General features: G+C 39.2%; 1 protein-coding gene across 1 annotated transcript in view; it reads right to left on the reverse strand.

Annotated features, from left to right (window-relative positions):
- LOC124623140 (AT-rich interactive domain-containing protein 2) overlaps positions 1-18,089 on the reverse strand; it is a 323,487-nt gene that overhangs the window by 65,378 nt on the left and 240,020 nt on the right. Inside the window, exons 16-18 of the mRNA XM_047148930.1 lie at positions 13,985-14,289; positions 9,594-9,805; positions 7,302-7,617 (exon numbers count right to left, since the gene is read on the reverse strand). Coding sequence (XP_047004886.1) covers positions 7,302-7,617; positions 9,594-9,805; positions 13,985-14,289 — 833 coding nt within the window. The remainder of the gene's footprint in view (positions 1-7,301; positions 7,618-9,593; positions 9,806-13,984; positions 14,290-18,089) is intronic.

Here is an 18,089-nt window from a genome sequence, read left to right on the forward strand (position 1 = left end):
TGACACTGTGGCTGATAATGGAAGCAAGACTGAAGAAAAATGAAGACACATTCATAGGATCTGTCGACCTGGCAAAGTGTTCCACAATGTAAAATGGCACAAGATGACGGTAAAAAAAAAAAAAATTGGGTAAGCTATAGGGAAAGACAAGTAATATACAATATGTAAAAGAACAAAGGGAACAATAAGACAAAGACCAATAATGAACTACACAGATTAAAAAGGATGTAAGACAGGGATGTAGCGTCTTGTCCCAACTGCTTACTCTATACATCAAAGCAGCAATGATGGAAGTAAAAGAAAGGTTCAAGAGTGAGATTAAAATTCAAGGTGAAATGATATCAACAATAAGATCTCCTAATGACATTACTGTCCTTAGACAGGTGCAGGATCTGTTGAATGGAATGAAGAGTCTAATGAGTAAAGAATGTGGACTGAGAGTAAATCAAAGAAAGTTAGAAGTAACAAGAAGCAGTATAAATCAGGACAGAGAGAAACTTAACATCACAATTGGGAATTGAGAAGTAGACATAGCTAAGGAATTCCAACTAGGCAGCAAAATAACCCATGATGGACGGAGCAAGGAGGATATGAAAACTAGACTAGCACTGGCCAAAAGGGCATAACTGACAATGAGAAGTCTATAAGTATCAAATGTAGGCCTTAATTTGAGGAAAAAATTTCTCATTATGTACATTTGGAGCACAGCATTCTATGGTAGGGACTCACAGACTATGGGAAAATTGGAGCAGAAGAGAATCAAAGCATATGAGATGTGGTGCTACAGAAGAATGTTTTAGGTGGACTGGTAGGGTAAGGAATGAGGAGGCCCTCCCCAGAATAGGAAAGGAATATATGAAAACACTGACAAGGAGAAGGGGCAGGATGATAGGACATCTGTTAAGACATCACGGAATAACTGCCATGGTACTAGAAGGAGCTGTAGAGGCTAAAAAGTGTAGAGGAAGATACAGATCAGAATATATCCAGCAAAAAATTGAGGACATAGGTCGGCACAGCAAAGGAATTCATGGTGGGCCACATCAAATGAGTCAGAAGACTAGTGACTCAAAGAAATTAAGTGTAAGATGACCTAGTCATATGTAAACATGTCGACACTCTGTGGGATGATTTCATGACTCCTTGAATACGGATCGTAGAATATCAGAAGAAGGCATTGTGCAAGTTCCTGAGAGTTTATCTGGTGTGCCAAATACTGGTGTCAGCTCCAATATCGTGTGAAACTGTGGAGTCTGAAGTGAGTGAGTGTGTGTGTGTGTGTGTGTGTGTGTGTGTGTGTGTGTGTGTGTGTGTGTCAGATGAAGTAGTTGTATTCTCTGTGAAGTAAATAAACGCATGGATAGCTGCAGGGGTGATTCAGGTGCAGTAGTATCTACCCGATTGGGTAATAATGGGTGTTGATTAGAAGTTATGGAGCCTGGGCCAGATGTACAGGGAAGTACATGTGTCACCAATTTCTGTGTTGTTAAGACCGGAATTGCAGATGGTGAGCTTATTGTAAATACTAAGGGAAATGCCCAGCAGTTTATTAATCATGTTGTTTGTGTCGCAACTGTTGGGAGTAATGAAATGGTGCAGATTCATTTGTTTCCGAAGGACACAGATATGTCACTACCTGAGGTGGCACCACCTCCACACAAGCAAGAGGCAAGAAAAGAATAAGGAAATGTGCTTGTAACTTTAATGCTCAGGCTATCAGGACTGAATTTGTAGAGGAATATGTGCCTACAGACTGGAATATTACAGTAGTGCAAGCACTAGGTCTCAGCCCTGTGGAGTTGCAGACAGTGCTGGTGCCGACACAGACAGAAAACTGTTTACAATGCAGCTGCAGTTCATTGTCCATGACAGGTATAATGTAAGTGAAAGATTTGAGGCAAACCTGAGGGTAAGTTTTATGCCCAAACATCATGCAAAAATTGACCTTTGGCGACATACGGTGGAACTTAGGGACAATATTCCAGCTACAAGAAACTGTCGACAATGAAGAGCATTCGCAAGGTTTATATATCTTAAGGGAAAAATCAGGTAAACTGTCAACAAACACACTTTGGCTTAATTCGTACCAATTATGCACCAGGAAATTACTTTAGGTGAGCAAGGGTACCAGAAAGATGTATGATGTAAAGAATTCAATATATGATTAGGACTACACAGGGGCAAATAGAGGAACTATCTGTCGGCATATTGTGAGTGGTAGTATTGTAAACAATTCACATGCAAGGAGAGTGTCAGGAATAACGCTTTCCAAGGAAAAGAAGGGCAACTGATGCCACGTACAAGAAGGATCATTGGATAAAGGAAAAGAGAAGCCAAGCGTAAGAGATCAATGAGGTCCAACTATGTACTGTCAAAGATTATTTGTTAAGGATGGTTCACCAAGAGAGAAAGTGTTCCCCAGTGTCATTTTTAGTTTGTAGACGTAAAATGAAGAGTTAAAGAATTGTAACATATAATAGCAATAAGGAAATGGAATAGGTTATATCGTATTTTTGCAGATTCTTTACTTGCCCTGATGTGACCACGGGCATGACTCCCTTAAGAATTTGTTGTGTGATGGCAAACGGCACACTGGAGGAGTGACGACATGCTAGCAGCAAGTTATGTTGTGTAGTTCTACGAGGAGTTTATTGCGCAAACTTGCTGTTAATTAGCTGTTACGTAGTTGTGAAAAAAGTGGGAACTAAAGACACTAACCTGCTAGTTGTTGTGGAGATTTGAGAGAGGTTACCAATCAGATGCAGATGAAAAGCCAGTGGGCTGAACTGTGGATTACATTCATTGCCACTAAACCCTGTGGTTCAAGCTGACTAGTACAGAAGGAGGGACTGTATACATTGTACACTATTGTTCATATTTGTTGAGTCTTTGCAGATTTATCAAAGACAGAGACCGAGTCCACCGAAAGAAGGAGGTATTGTAGAGTCGCCACTATTTTTTTGCACAACTGATTACAGCTGTACTGCCATACCTCATGCAAACAAGCTACTGACACTACACCAAGATCCAAACCACCACTGCATAAGATACAGCAACACCACCAGCTAGTTTCTACATTGGCAGGCACGCCCCATTGCTCACAGCACCAATGATGCAGCAGAGAGGTGGACTGACCACAGCAACGATGGGGTAGTTGCTACATCTAATGGCTGCTGCTTGGTTTCACTGTACTTGGTTAGAAGTGGTACATTGGCACAAAAAATTAGCACCAAAGCAGTATAAATATCCATCATTTCTACCCACAGTATTGATAGTATCTACTACGATGGGAGATCCACACTGGGTGACAGGATTCCACTCTTTTGCAGGATGCCACCAAGTGACTCAGGTTCCACCACTGACAAGACGACTATTGGGATTCAGTCCAGTCCATGGCGACTTGGTGCATTCCAGGTAGTGGGCCACGTTGGGATCGTTTCAGCCTCAGCTGGACTCCTACCTTAAGGGGCAGCAGTTCACATCCAGGGCAGTGTAAACGTCCAACCATCTGTACTTGTTCAGCCGAACTGTTGCTGCACACCACAACTCCCAGGGGCGGCTTCAGTGCTAGAGCCCGTCTTCTGCTACAAGAACATCAGGATTCCACATCTACAGACACACCCTGCCCTTAACTGGAGAGAAACACTGGATCTGTCAACATGCCACTGCACACATCATGTGTCAGCAGTCCTACTCTGCACTAACATTAAGGCAGCTGCTGGCTAATTGCCACCTCAGCATCCACCAGTCTTAATGCCATTAACACAGCTCAGGGAGGCGTAACCACTGCAGGCTGACACTACAAGTGTTTTAACTTGAAACTGAATAAAACGTTTGGCTACTGACACTGTACATGCTACCAACAGCCAACACCCTGACAATGACCCACTACTGCATCCTAACTCCAAAGTAGTGGCCAACTACCCCAGTCCACTAGAATAACTTGTGTGTGTGCACATGCACTCATCTGTCCAAATCTGTAAAAATGTTATCCATGCCAGTTTGTTATTTGTGTGTTAATTGTCAATATGATGTAGTGTATTTAAATTTACTGAAAACCACGTTAACAAAGAATAATTAATAACTGAAAATTTTGCTACAGCGTGTAATAGTAGATTTCAACTGAGCTAATCCGTAGCTTTGGAAATATGGACTCATTCTATTAGAAAGCTATGACTCCAGCGTTGACTGCAACAAGTTTTAATTTTTTGTAATCTAATCAACTTAGAAGATAATTGGTACTCAACTCATACAAATTACTGTTGTCTTTAGGCCATTACACTTGTTTAATTTCCAGGTTTGAATTGTAATTTTGTTGTCCTAAATTTTCTGGACTGAATTACATCTATCATCAAATAATTAAGTCACTAAATAAAATAAAATTTGAATAATTTATAATATTTCAAATATGCTAACTGTAGTCATAAATAGACAATTCCAGGATGAGACACACATAATGGTTCTGTAATCCTTTGTTACTACCTAACTATTTACTCTGTAAATCAAATTATTGCCTGAACATACAGCTCATCCACACTAGTACATTTCAACCAAGTCTTTATGTAGCCCACCCCACCTAAAATGAATCAATTCGCAGCTAACCATTCCCATGTTAACATCTGCGTATTGAGTGCGCAGCTTGAGAGCACACAAGCAACATCTATGGCATCAAAAACCAAGTAAATGTGGTGATGCCTAAAAAGTATTCAGTTAACATTTTCTATGAGAATTCATGCTCATTCAGTTTGCATTATGCAATGAAATGTATGAAAGTCCATCATCATAGTTGGAACAATTGATATTATCACACCATTTCTCTTGTAATAACATGTACTCATGAAATATCCACATGAACTTCTTTGGTTGTGGCAAGTATAAACTGTGCTTTCAATACTGTACTTCATAAGCATTTCTGTTATGCACCGCACTAAGTGTTTGTAGTGACTTCAATAATGAACTGTGTTCAACTGTCTGTAAACTGTTGATTATGAGATGAGTTTCATGATAAGAGTAACCACTGAAACTGTCACTGGACGGGTGGTCTACCATGGTTCTCCAGATATATGAATAAAAGTGTTAGTGAACTGGTGATTGTCCAACAGGTCAATTTAATGTTAATGTTAATAATTGTGTGATCTAATGAAACTAAAAGATAGTAGTGTTGCAGCCACTGTTGTATAATATAGTACAATAACTAAAAAGTTTTCTGTTTAGAGCCAACAAAATAGTGTGCCACCGAGACAAGCAAGAAGATGAGGCTCCGGTCAGGTTACTATAGTTACAAATACAACAACCAAATGGCAGCCTGGTCACTGACTGTACTGCTTCACTCAGAACATGTAAAATGCTTTGATAGTGTCCACTAAGCCAACATACATCAATGTGCTTAATGTGTCCTACTAAACTGTCTAATGTAATAATGTCTGACACTATCAATTATAATAAATGAAATAGACTGATGTGAGTTCATTGTGGACAAAATGAGAGCAAGGAAAGGTTCAATTATGTCAAGATATTGTAAAAAAACTGATTAATAAACAGAATGATCTTACATAAACTGATACTGGAAATATTAACTGTCTGAGACAAAAGTAAAATTGACTATGAAACATAAGAGTTGTTATAAAATAATTACTTATTCATACAACCGCTTTCAAAGTCATAACAAATATCACTTTAAAAAATATAAATATACCTGAATAGCTTGCTTGAGGTTGCTCTCATCTATCTGACCAACTAAAGTGTTAGAACAGGGAACAAGAAACAATCATTATGATTCTTCCTAAACTGAGGGGGAGGCGGTATAATATCTTTTTCCAAGTTACCGAGCAGTTCACTGTACCACCAAGCGGTTCACTGCACCAATAGAAAAATTTTCATCCTGAGCTGCATTTCCTACCAAGAAAGGTTCACTTATCTTTTGCATGAGATTAAACATAAAACTAACGAACTACATATCTGAGGATGACACAAGTAAGCAAACTATGTGTAATTATACAACATTATAAGATTGTAAGATGGGTGGCTGGTTGGCTCATCAGCACCCTATCTCAAAATCGTAGCATTGTTGTACGAGCAGCCACTCTTGTTAAAATATAAAGGTGTAAAATCAAGGTGACAAAAGTCATGGGATTGAAATACACACGTATACAGAAGGGGGTAGTAATGCATATACAAGGTATAAAAGGGCAGAGCATTGGCAGAGCTGTCATTTGCACTCAGGTGATTCACATGAAGAAGTTTCTGACATGAGTATGGTCACACAATGGGAATTAACAGACTTCAAGCGTAGAATTGTAGCTGAAGCTACACTTCAAGAGGGTGACGAGAATATATATCAAGTTTCAGGCGTTAACTTTCACTATTGACAACGCAGTGGCCGACAGCCTTCACTGAATGGCCGAGAGCAGCTGCGTTTGCTTAGAGTTGTCAATGATAACAGGCAAGCAACACAGCATGAAATAGCCTCAGAAATTGATGTGGGACGTATGACAAATGTATACGTTAGGACAACGTGGCAAAATTTGGCATTAATGGGCTGTGGCAGCAGACGACGACATTAGCTGCAGCACCTCTCCTAGACTCGTGACCATATAGGTTGGACCCTGGATGACTGGAAAACTGTGGTCTGGTCAAATGAGTCCTGATTAAAGTTGGTAAGAGCTAATGGTAGGGTTTGTGTGTGGTGCAGACCCCACAAAGACATGGACACATGTTGTCAACAAGGCACTATGCCATGCAAGCTGGTGGTGGCTCTGTACTGGCGTGGAATGCGTTTACGTGGTATGGACTGGGTCCTCTGATCCAAATGAACTGATCACTGACTGGAAATGGTTACGTTTGGGTACCTGCGAGACCATTTGCAGCCATTCATGGACTTCATGTTCCTGAACAATGATGGAATTCTTATGGATGACAATGAGCCATACCACCAGATCACAACTGTTCGTGATTGGTTTAAAGAACATTCTGGACAATTCGTGGGAATGACTTGGCCAGCCAGTTCACCCAACACAAATCCCATCGAACATTTATGGAACATTATCAAGCACAAAATCCTACACCAGCAACACTTTCACAATTATGGACAGCTACAGAGGCAGCATGGCTCAATATTTCTCCGGGGGAGCTCCCACGACTTCTGGAGTCCATGATGAGTCGAGCTGCTGGACTATGCCTGGCAAAAGGAAGTCTGACATGATATGAAGATTATCCCAAGACATTTGTCACCTCGATGTATAGGTACAGACAAATGTAGCAAGCAGTATATACAATAATTTTAAGTCTTCTACAAGACACACCTGTCTTAGGCCAAGCTGTATGCTTCCTGCTGTTTGCTGCTGCTGCTGTTGCTGGTGGTGTTGCTGCTGTGGTGTCGGAGTTGCAGCCTGTTGAGGCACAGGAACCACTTCCAACTCTGGTTGGTCCAGTTCTCCCTCTAGAGCTGATGCGGCCAGTGCTGCATACAGATTTGCTGCTGACGAACTTGGAACTCCAGTGTCTGCAGATGCAGGTGATGGAGAGGGTGCTGGAGAAGGTGACGCATTACCATTAACCTCCAGGTGCGGGCGCTTCGTTTCTACTTCCACACTGGTGAGACCTGCCTCATCTGCTGGCCTGAAATAGAAAATTTTGAAATGAGGGCAGTGAAACAGAAAGAACAAGTTTGTTGCGAAGGAGCTAAATACAAAAAGCCAAGCTGGTTCCCAACAATACTCAATGGAGAAAATGTACTACAAACTTCATTTAAGATGCACATAACTGTGCATCATTCTACATTAATTTGACAAATCACTCATCAGTCTCTGACATCTAAGTACAAACTCATTAACTGGGAAGGCATCACTTATACTGCCCGACATGTTTAACATACTGCCCATGCGCAGCACAGCAATTTTCTAATGTGGGGGAGTGCTCGGGCAACATCTTAACTGAGAGTTGCAACATACAAATAAAGTACAAATAAAGAGATAATCCATCATGGAATGCACTGTATTTACATGACTATAAAATGACCCCCTATTTTCAGACGCTCTTTGAGAAATGTTTATTTAATTTTACATATTCTGACTAATCAAAATTACTAACTGTTTTATTTACATGAAGTATTTGACATTATACATAAAGTATTTGACATTATACCTATTCTAAACTGATGCCATTTATTGATTGTAGCTTATTTGCTGCTGGGAGGCATTTCTTGAAGTTACCAAGCAGAAAGGAAGTAAGGAAAGTCACTAACAGAACAAGTGAAGCAGCACACCTTCACACATGCTTGTTAATAATCAAGATGGTGCGGTGTAATGCAATGTAGCCCCTAATAAAACTTCTCCAAAAGCAAATTCATTATAAGAGCACCCAAGGAAGTACATAAGCAGCTCATTCACACCTCAGTTTTTGAGTAGTCTGAGACATTTTTAATTAAATTACCCTCCAGACCCCATGTCTATCACACGTTTACTTCTGGGATTCAGCAAATGTAACATTTAGAGAAGTTAATGTTTAGAAAAACCCTCAAATGCCCCAGGAATTACAGACACCTGTTAATGACTTCACCAGAAATATTTCATACAAACAGTTCACAGGGGTTGTCAAGAATAATGCGAAATGCCAGCTGACTTGCAAACTCATGTAAAAAGGTTATCTGGAAATGTTTCAAGTACATGTGCAGCCTCCATCAGTACCATGGCCTAGCGTTCATCAAGTAGTTTCTCTTCTGCTAACATCTAGCTGCTGCTAATAAACGTATCCGTACCCTCATTAACACAACCAAACCCTCAGTGAAATTAACTTCCCACAGAAGTAGGACTCAGGCTAAATAATGTCTTATTGTGCAATACAGTACAGTACACCGCATAGTACATGTCAGTATGATTGACATCCACACTATTTAAGCCATGTCTCCCAATCGTGAAGCAAAAAAAGTGAATTCTCTTAGCATCACTCCTTCCGACCCCGACCCCCCCCCCCCCCCTTCTTTCTTTTCTGCTATTCAAGTTTACCTTTTCCCCTCTTATGGCTCTGTGTGTGTCTTAACAAGTCTCCTTTTGGACATTAGTTCTTAAGTAACTACTGAAGTATCCATATACTACTAGCTGCTTGCTACTGGTTTCTACTTAATCATACAATCTCAGAGATTTGACCCGTTTTGTTTTGTGTCTAAGATCTGTGCATCTATTTCTGTCTCCTGAACCCTCTTACTCCCAGAAGAAGGAATTGAAGCTTCAACTGTTGAAGACTTTTTTTATGCTCTTTCGAACAGGAAAAACTCTGTCAACAATAACCATTTATAATGGAGCAAATCAGATCTGTCAACAATTGCAGCAGGGTACTAAATACTTACACGAAATGTTAGGAATCAGTTGGGTATTTTAATCATTAACTATTTCAAAAGCTTTACATATTTTTACATCAGTCTTTTAAAGCAATAAAGTCACTGAGCATACTTTAACACATAGAACAGTAACTATGCTTAGAACCTGCATTGTTGATAAAATGTTCACAATGTTAAAGGGACATGCAACACTGCAGCAATGAAAATACAAAATTCCATGCACATTCATATCCAATACAGCAAGAAAGGCAGTACCCACCTTTTTAGTGCATGCTGCTGATGTTGCTGCTGCATCTGATGGGTGTTTCCCTCCAGTGAGTGGGTCATCTCTGTACGATCAGTCACAGTTCCCACTGTTTTATACGGGAGTCCATCACTGCTGCCATTGGGATGTTGTGAAGCACTTGCAGCATTCTCTCTCCCTCCAGGCAGTGGCTGCTGGACAGTGGATGTTGTCGTATCCTTCAGTACCTGCATAGTTGTAGTTGACCAACATTCTCCTCCTCCCAGAGTATTTCCCATTTCAATACACGATTTCCAAAATTTTCACGTATAAAATGTAATATTCATCAACTTTTTCAATGTTAAATGTCCTAATCATCCTTCCAGAAAGTGACAACCAAGCATATTCATCATCAGAGGTAGAGAGTAAGCATATCATTAACAAAAAAGTTGGCATTCACACAACAGGTTTTACTAAGAATGGTCATACTGAAGGTTGTATAGCTTTGGTTACCTGCTCTACATGGACTGGCAAATGCAACAAGTTGTAGTAAAACCCAAATATTACAAATCACACAGCAACATTGCACTTTTCACATGCAAAACACATTGTATGTTAAAGTCATTAACTGAAGGAAAAAAATCTAAGAAAAAACCATAGAATAAGTCCTGAAACTTTGGATATGTACTGTGACCTTCATAACGAGGCCGTAACATGTAGGTTACATGGAAGAAAGATAAGTGCTTTCGTAGTATGAAATTTACGATTTCTTTTAAATAATCCTCCACGAAGAATAGATTATCAGAAAGTAAGAGAACAAATGAATTTGATGTAATAAGGAGTGGCTAACGCTTATAATATTGTGGATCTTTTAGTGATGCAAGTACACATACCACAAACATCTACAGTTTGATACAAATTACACTCAACATTTCACACAAAAACAGAAACAACAGTATAAAATATCAGTACACGTTTTCAACTGACTACACTTACAGCAAAACATTCCTCTTGAACTTTCTAAAAACAATCTGAACTTAAACTTGCATTTTAAAACTAAATCTTAAACCTAAAATCACAATCATATTAAATGGAGTACATTAAATAAAAAAACTTATATTTTAGAAGAGATTTTGTAAACTAGGACGGTAAGTAGCAGCTACTGAAAATTTTTTATGTTGTAACCTCTCTCCCCCTTCCTATCTCTCAAATGACATCCCCCCTTTCCCTTTCCCTTTCCCTCTCTGTTGACAATATAAGGAAAAGGATAGGTTGCTACTCACTGTAAAGATGACACGTTGAATTGCGGACAAGCACAACAAAAAGACTGATTTAGCTTTTGGCTACAGTTTTCCTCAGAAAAGAAAACATACGACTCAGTCACACAAACAAGCCACATCGTGAACATATGGCCATCATCTCTGGCAGCTCAGACCAAAATGCTATCATGGTTGTCTACCTTTGACCATATTGTAGTACCATACATTGTACCTTTGACCATTGTGACTTTTGGTGCCATCTATACATGAAGAGAGGAATCACACTCTAGTTTTGCCACAGGGGTAGCAGATGCTCATGTTTTTGTGGAGCTGTTTAAAAGCATATTCGTAAAATTTGAAGTTCTCAGTTTGCATCCAGAAAAGTATGGATTATACACATATTTTAAAATAATGTGCATATGTTACTTGTGGCAACACTAGAGTATGTGGTTCCTCACTTCGTGTACAGATGGCAGCTAAAGTCACAGCGCTCAGAGGTAAAATTTAAGATATTATGATGCGGTCAAAGGTAGACAACCATGAAGGCATTTTGGTCTGAGCTGCCAGAGATGGTGGTCATGTGTGCGTGAAGTGTGCCTGCTTGTGTGAATGAATGTGTGTATATTTTCTTTTCTGAAGAAAGCTTTCGCCCGATGCTAAATCTTAACAGTCTTTTGGCTGTGCCTGCCTAGAACTCAACTCATTTTTACAGTGAGAGCAATCAATCTTTTTCCTTCAAAAATTGATTACTTTCACTGACGTATTATTTTATCATGTAAATTTGTTTAAATTTTAAATTATTCATTATTTGTATATAATATAGCAAATTTTGAGTAGTATTTGCAAAAAAGCTTAAGCTTAAAAAATTACTGAACATTTACATGTGGTTCTAAATGAAAACCTTACCTCCAACCACTCATTTTTCTGTACGTCTCGCAAGTCAAAGATACAATGTGAATTTATATTCCGCCAATAATATTTTTTCAAAAAAATCAGAATGCTAAGAAGTAAAACAGAATTAACCCACAATAATAGTGAAAGCAAGAGGGAGTAAGAGCTAATGCAACAAAATAGTTCAGCTTAAAAAAATCTACTCTTCTTCCCCTGAAAACTGTTAAATGCATCTAGAGAGGAAAAGTTTGTGTATCCACCTAACTTAGCTATGAAAAAAAGTTCTCAACAATGAGGGTATCTACTGTTGGTTACACATAGAAACAAAGCTGCCAAGATGCACCATGGTTTGAGCCTCACAATTCTAAGGCAACTGGTGTACCAATATGCTGTGGCCAACAGTAAAAATTTTCCTCAATCCTGGAAAACACAAGAAAGCTGAATTTCAGTGGTTAAAAGATTTTGGTAAGAGGTACTCCAATGAACTGTCTTTGTGAAAACTAACAGGAACCAGTGTTTCTCAGCCATTCCCTTCAATCACGAGACAGTGGAAGTTGTTTTCCAGAACTACAAGGAAGTATTATGACATCCTTTCCGGCCATCTAATATTTGGAGTTTGGATGAGACTAGAATGTCAACAGTCCGCATTCATACCAAAATCCTAGCCCCAGAGGGGTGTAAGCAAACTGGAGCTGTCACATCAGGCTGAAGAGGCATGAATGTGACAGATGACGTTACAGCGAATGCTGTAGGGAACCATTTTAAATATTTTATGTTGCATGGTGCGTCACCTGGGTTCATTGGAGGAGAATCTCATTCAGGATGGTCCAATGAAAAGGTTTTTTAACACTTCACCCAGCATGTCAAAGCCAATCAAGAAAGTGCTGTGGTTTTACTGAAGGGCAATCACAAAAGCCATTTTAGCATTACAGTAACAGCATTGGACAGGTGGTGGGAATTCGTTATGACTTTTCACCTCATACAAGTCATAAGCAGCAGCTTCTTGACAGGAGAGTATTTGAATCTTGTAAAACTTACTTCAACACTGCCATGAAAGACTGCTGGAAAAAAACACGTTACAGTACATAAGACTGCAGTACTTCTATGAATAGCCTTTCCAAAAGCATTTTGTCATAAAACAATGGTGGCTTTTGAGTTTCAGGGCTGGTTCCACTGTGTGAAAATATTTTTGGGGAAAAATGAATTGATGATGTAAACTTGAGCAGTTCAATTCAAGAAAACTCAGGAGAACTGCTTCTTGAAGCACAACCTTCCACAGACTCAAAGAATCAGCCTGTCACTCAAGAAATGATGTGTCCTTTCCCAATAGCTGACACAAAACAAATAGCAAAGGCTGGAAGAGAGGAAAATCTGGAATAGTAGTCAACAACCGTCAAAAGGAAGTAGTTCAGAAAATAAAGAAGACTCTCACTGTGCTGAAAGAAAATTAACCTACATGTAGGCCAGGCCTTCTGTCCCCAAGCTGAAGAAAATTATAGCTACATCATGTTTCATCGATGATTCTTCTGACTCTGAAGCCATGAATCAAGTGACCTGTGTGAAAACGAATTAAATGATTCAGAAGACCTAAATAAAGCAGGTCTAACTAACAATTATCTTCAACCTTACCTTGAGCTCAGAAAAGATTACATTTGGTTTATGGTGCCTACTGACACAGGAAAAGGAATAAAAACATTCTGCAGCTCAAAAAAGTAGAGGGGGGAAAAAAAGAGACGTTTGAGGTGAAATTTATGAGGTAGTACAGGAAGCATATCCACATTTTCACAAAGCCACTTGTGGATAACATCAGTGTAGTGTCAAGAAGAATAATTGCTGGCAAGTTCGCTTAACTGCAACTACAATACTGTGGACAAATAAAATTTTTGCAATTTTTCAATCACATACAATAACAACAAGAGGAACAAATTACATTTTTTTGTTAGTTTTCGGGTCAATGTTCTATTTTCTTTGGATGGTCGAAGGTACAACAGGAGGTGGTCAAAGGTACAACCGTATCATTGTACCTTTAATCAGTTGCACAATTCTACTAAAAGTAATCCTTCTACAAAATTGTTTCAGACAGTAGTATTATTGCAATGTGTGATAAGGTATGTGCTATAAAATTACATAATAAGAATACTGCTTAAATTACTTATGGTTCGTTTAAAAGTATGAAAAGTAGTCAAAGGTACACAACCTTCCCCTCTATGTATCTAGTGACTGTATATGGTATGTCATGCAACAATAAAAATCTATTTATTCTGTGCAATTACTTACCTTTTCTAGGTGGTTCTCCACTAGTTCAAAACTCTTTCCCAGGACACCATTTAGTACAGGTGGGTCCTTCCTTTCTGGTTTCTTTTCAAGGAGATCTGCTAACATCATGCTTTTAGCATTCTGCTGTTGGGACATAACTTTTGTTGCTACCACAGCAGTTGAACTGCGAGATGAATCTTTCGAATTTGTGTCATCAGAAGCAACATCAATATCCAATGATGATGGGATGCCATTCAGAAGAATGCCTTCAAAACTCGATAAAGAGTTCTCCCCATCTTCCACAATTATTTGCGTGCCTCCTGCACCTGTTGAAACACAGGTGAACATAAAGATCACATGTTTAAAAAATTAATAATAAAAAAAACATTACCAGATTTTAAAAACCACTCTGTAATTTGAGATTCATACTGAAAGCCTATCACAGTGCTATTCAAATTGAAATGACGATGATGCAGGGTGACAATTATTGTTCCATATGAAATAAAATTGTCATAACTTCTGAACGGCTTGCATTAGGATGTTCAAACTGCACGGTTAACAGCGGGGCATGAAGGGAGTTAGTACGCGCATGCAAATGCGCTTTGTTGTGTCGGCCATTTGCACATGAAAACGTCACGGTACAGCACACCTGGGCATAAAGCGCTTGTGAAGACCTACTATGTGAGCAATAACAGCCCAACTGCAGCTCCAAGGAAGTTTGCGACTGAGTGCAAGCTGAAGACGACCAGTCCAAGTGTGCTAAAGATCAAGAATTTGATTCAAAAGTTTGAGAGAATGGGTAGTATTCATGATGACAGTATCGGCAATGTAGGACCACCAAAAGGGGTGAAACAACTGAAAACATCGAGAAGACACACACTGTGTTTCAAATCAGCCCCAGACAAGCTGCATAACAGGTGGGAATTAATAAAGAGACACTGTGACGAATTGTTATTTAAGACCTGCATCTCTTCCCATACAAAATTCTAGCCCACCAGCCATTAAGCCCCAGGGCCATGAAACACTATTGTCCACAGATTTGACGAACAGGACTTTGATGATGGTTTGGTTTAGCGACGAAGCACACTTTCACTTGGATGGGTTCGTCAATAAGCAAAATCTGTGCATTTGGGAGACTAAGAATGCACATTTCGCGATCGAGAAGTCTCTTCACCCTCAATAGGTCACTGTGTAGTGTGTAATGTCTAATCACGGTGGCTACCAAATAGTATGTGAAGGTTCTGGAAGATGATTTCATCTCCATTATCCAAAGTGATCCTGATTTTGACAAGATGTGGTTCATGCAAGACAGAGCTCAACCCCATCGAAGCAGGAGAGTGTTCGATGTCCTGGAGGAGCACTCTGAGGACCGCATTCTGGCTATGGGGTACCCAGAGACAACTGGCATGGGCCTCGATTGGCCGCTGTATTCTCAGGATCTGAACACATGCGACTCCTTTTCATGGGGGCTATATTACAGACACGGTGCACAGCAGTAACCACAAAACCATTGCTGAGCTGAAAACAGCCATTTAGGAAGCCATCAACAGCATCAATGTTCCGACACTTCAGTGGGTCCTGAAGAATTTCGCTATTCGTCTGCACCACATCATCGCCAATGATGGCAGGCATATTGAACATGTCATAACCTAAATCTGAATATCTGTAGTGATGTTTACATGTTGACTAAAGTGTGTGCATGCCCCCCCCCCCCCCCCCATATAGTTCAATAATTGTCACCCTGTAGAAAGAAACGTAATCATGAAAAAAATTAAATGCTTTGACAAATGATTTATATTTGAGTGGTCTTCATTCAATCATTAAACAATCCAATATTCATGTTTGGTATGGACACAAGAACTTAGAATGACAAGTAACCAAACAATCGCTTAAATTTTGGTTATGAAAAGCAGATTAAAAGTGCAGGAAGGTAGGAAATTCAGGATATAGGATCTGGATAAGTTGAAAGAAGCAGAGTTGGGAGTTTCAAAGGGAGCATTAGCCAACTGTTAACTGAAACAAGGAGAAAAAAAGACAGTAGATACCTTCGAGAAATGAAATAGTGAAGGTAGCAGAGGATTAAATAGGCAGAAACATAAGGCAAAGTTGAACCTAAATGGATAACATGAGATACTGAATTGAATTTATGGTAAGAAAAAATATAAACATAGAATAAATGAAGCAGACAAAAGAGAATACATACATCTCAAAATTGAGATTGACACAACATAAAAAATAGCAAAGCTTAGATGGCTAGAGGAGAATGCAAAGCAGTATAATCATGCATGACTACAGGAAAGATATGTTACAAGTAAGAAAATTAAAGAAACCTTTGTAGAAAAAAGCAGCTCTATGAATAGGAAGCAGTATTAACCAAAGAAGAGAAAGCTCAAAGGAATGTACAGAAGGGTTATATAAATTCCAGAGCTGTGTATCTAGTGGAATGACTGCAAGCTTACTTCCGAGAACTCTAAAAAGCCCCAGGTACAAATATCATAGCCATGCATTGTTTGTATCTAACATGTTGTGAAACTGAAGGTATGTTTATTACAGTGGCAATGGTACAAATGATATTGATTTGCTTTAAATTACTGCAATTAAAACAACTCTGAAAAAAGCACTGTGACAAAAATTTATTAGTATTCTCCTATCTATAATAAATAAGGTAAGTGGTGAAAACACTTTTTGCTGGCAAATTCTATCCTATTAAAAATTCGCCCAAGAGATACGAATGAGTAATATCATTGCTGGGCATTACTTACCTTCAGGAAGTAAAATTTATGGTGCTGCTGATAGACACGCATAAAACTATCACTCTAAACTTGTTCTCACTACAGACGAGTCACTCTAATCCTGGGATCTGAGTGACTTTCCCTCCCTTTTTGATGTTCCCCAACTCATACCTCTCTCATTCCAGACGAATAAATTATTAGTTCCAAAAACTAAGTATTGCATCACTTTTATATGTGTCTACCAGCAGTACTATTAATTTTGTCTACTGAAGTAAGTCCTGCCAGCAATTTGGTCACACTATTTCACGAGCACAGGCATTTGCCTGCAAGGGAACAGCGACCGTTAGAAATTAAAATTTTACAGCTGCCACAAGTTGAGTGTCACTTTTTTCTTTATTTTACATGTTTCATTCGAACAACGCGAGTGTCTTCAGAACTCCGCTGTCCTAGCGATGCGAGATGTAGTCCAAATCTGTATTCATGCATACTTTGGGATGACACCAAAGTTCTAAAACTGCTTAAGATTTTGTGGCACACAAAGTATGCATGAATACAAATTCAGAATACATCTTGCATCACACTACACATCGCGAGGACAGCTGACTTCTGAAGATGCTTTCACTGATTGAGTTTAACATGTAAAATAAAGGAAGATCAAACAATGTACATTATTATGAAAAGGAAAGTTGCTACTCACCATATAGGAGAGATGTTGAGTCGCAGCTGCCAGAGACTGTAGTCATGCGTGTGCGAGTCGTGTGTGTGTGTGTGTGTGTGTGTGTGTGTGTGTGTGTGTGTGTGTGTGTGTGTGTTTTCGACAACAGCCTCGTTTGCCAAAAGCTTATGTATGTCAGTCTTTTTGTTGTGCCTATCTGAGATTCAGCATCTCTACTACTATATGTTGGGTAGCAACTTTCCTTTTAATAATATTGTAAAATATGTCTGCTTGTGCCTGTATATGTGCGGATGGATGTGTGTGTGCGTGCGCGAGAGAGAGAGAGAGAGAGAGAGAGAGAGTATACGTGTCCTTTTTTCCCCCTAAGGTAAGTCTTTCCGCTCCCAGGATTGGAACAACTCCTTACCCTCTCCCTTAAAACCCACATCCTTTCATCTTTCCCTCTCCTTCCCTCTTTCCTGAAGAAGCAACCGTGGGTTGTGAAAGCTTAAATTTTGTGTGTGTGTTTGAGTTTGTGTGTCTATCAACATACCAACGCTTTTGTTTGGTAAGTTACATCATCTTTGTTTTTAGATATAAAATAAATAGAGAGTAACATGTGATTTGTGGCGACTCTACAACTTTATGTTTAACATTATAAATTTCTTGGCTGAATTTACCTTTGGTACAATGAACGAATAACAGTATTACTTAAACTGCACCATTAAAATACTGCCCA

This window comes from Schistocerca americana, chromosome 7 (assembly GCF_021461395.2).
Source record: "Schistocerca americana isolate TAMUIC-IGC-003095 chromosome 7, iqSchAmer2.1, whole genome shotgun sequence".
In the NCBI taxonomy this organism is placed as follows: domain Eukaryota; kingdom Metazoa; phylum Arthropoda; class Insecta; order Orthoptera; family Acrididae; genus Schistocerca; species Schistocerca americana.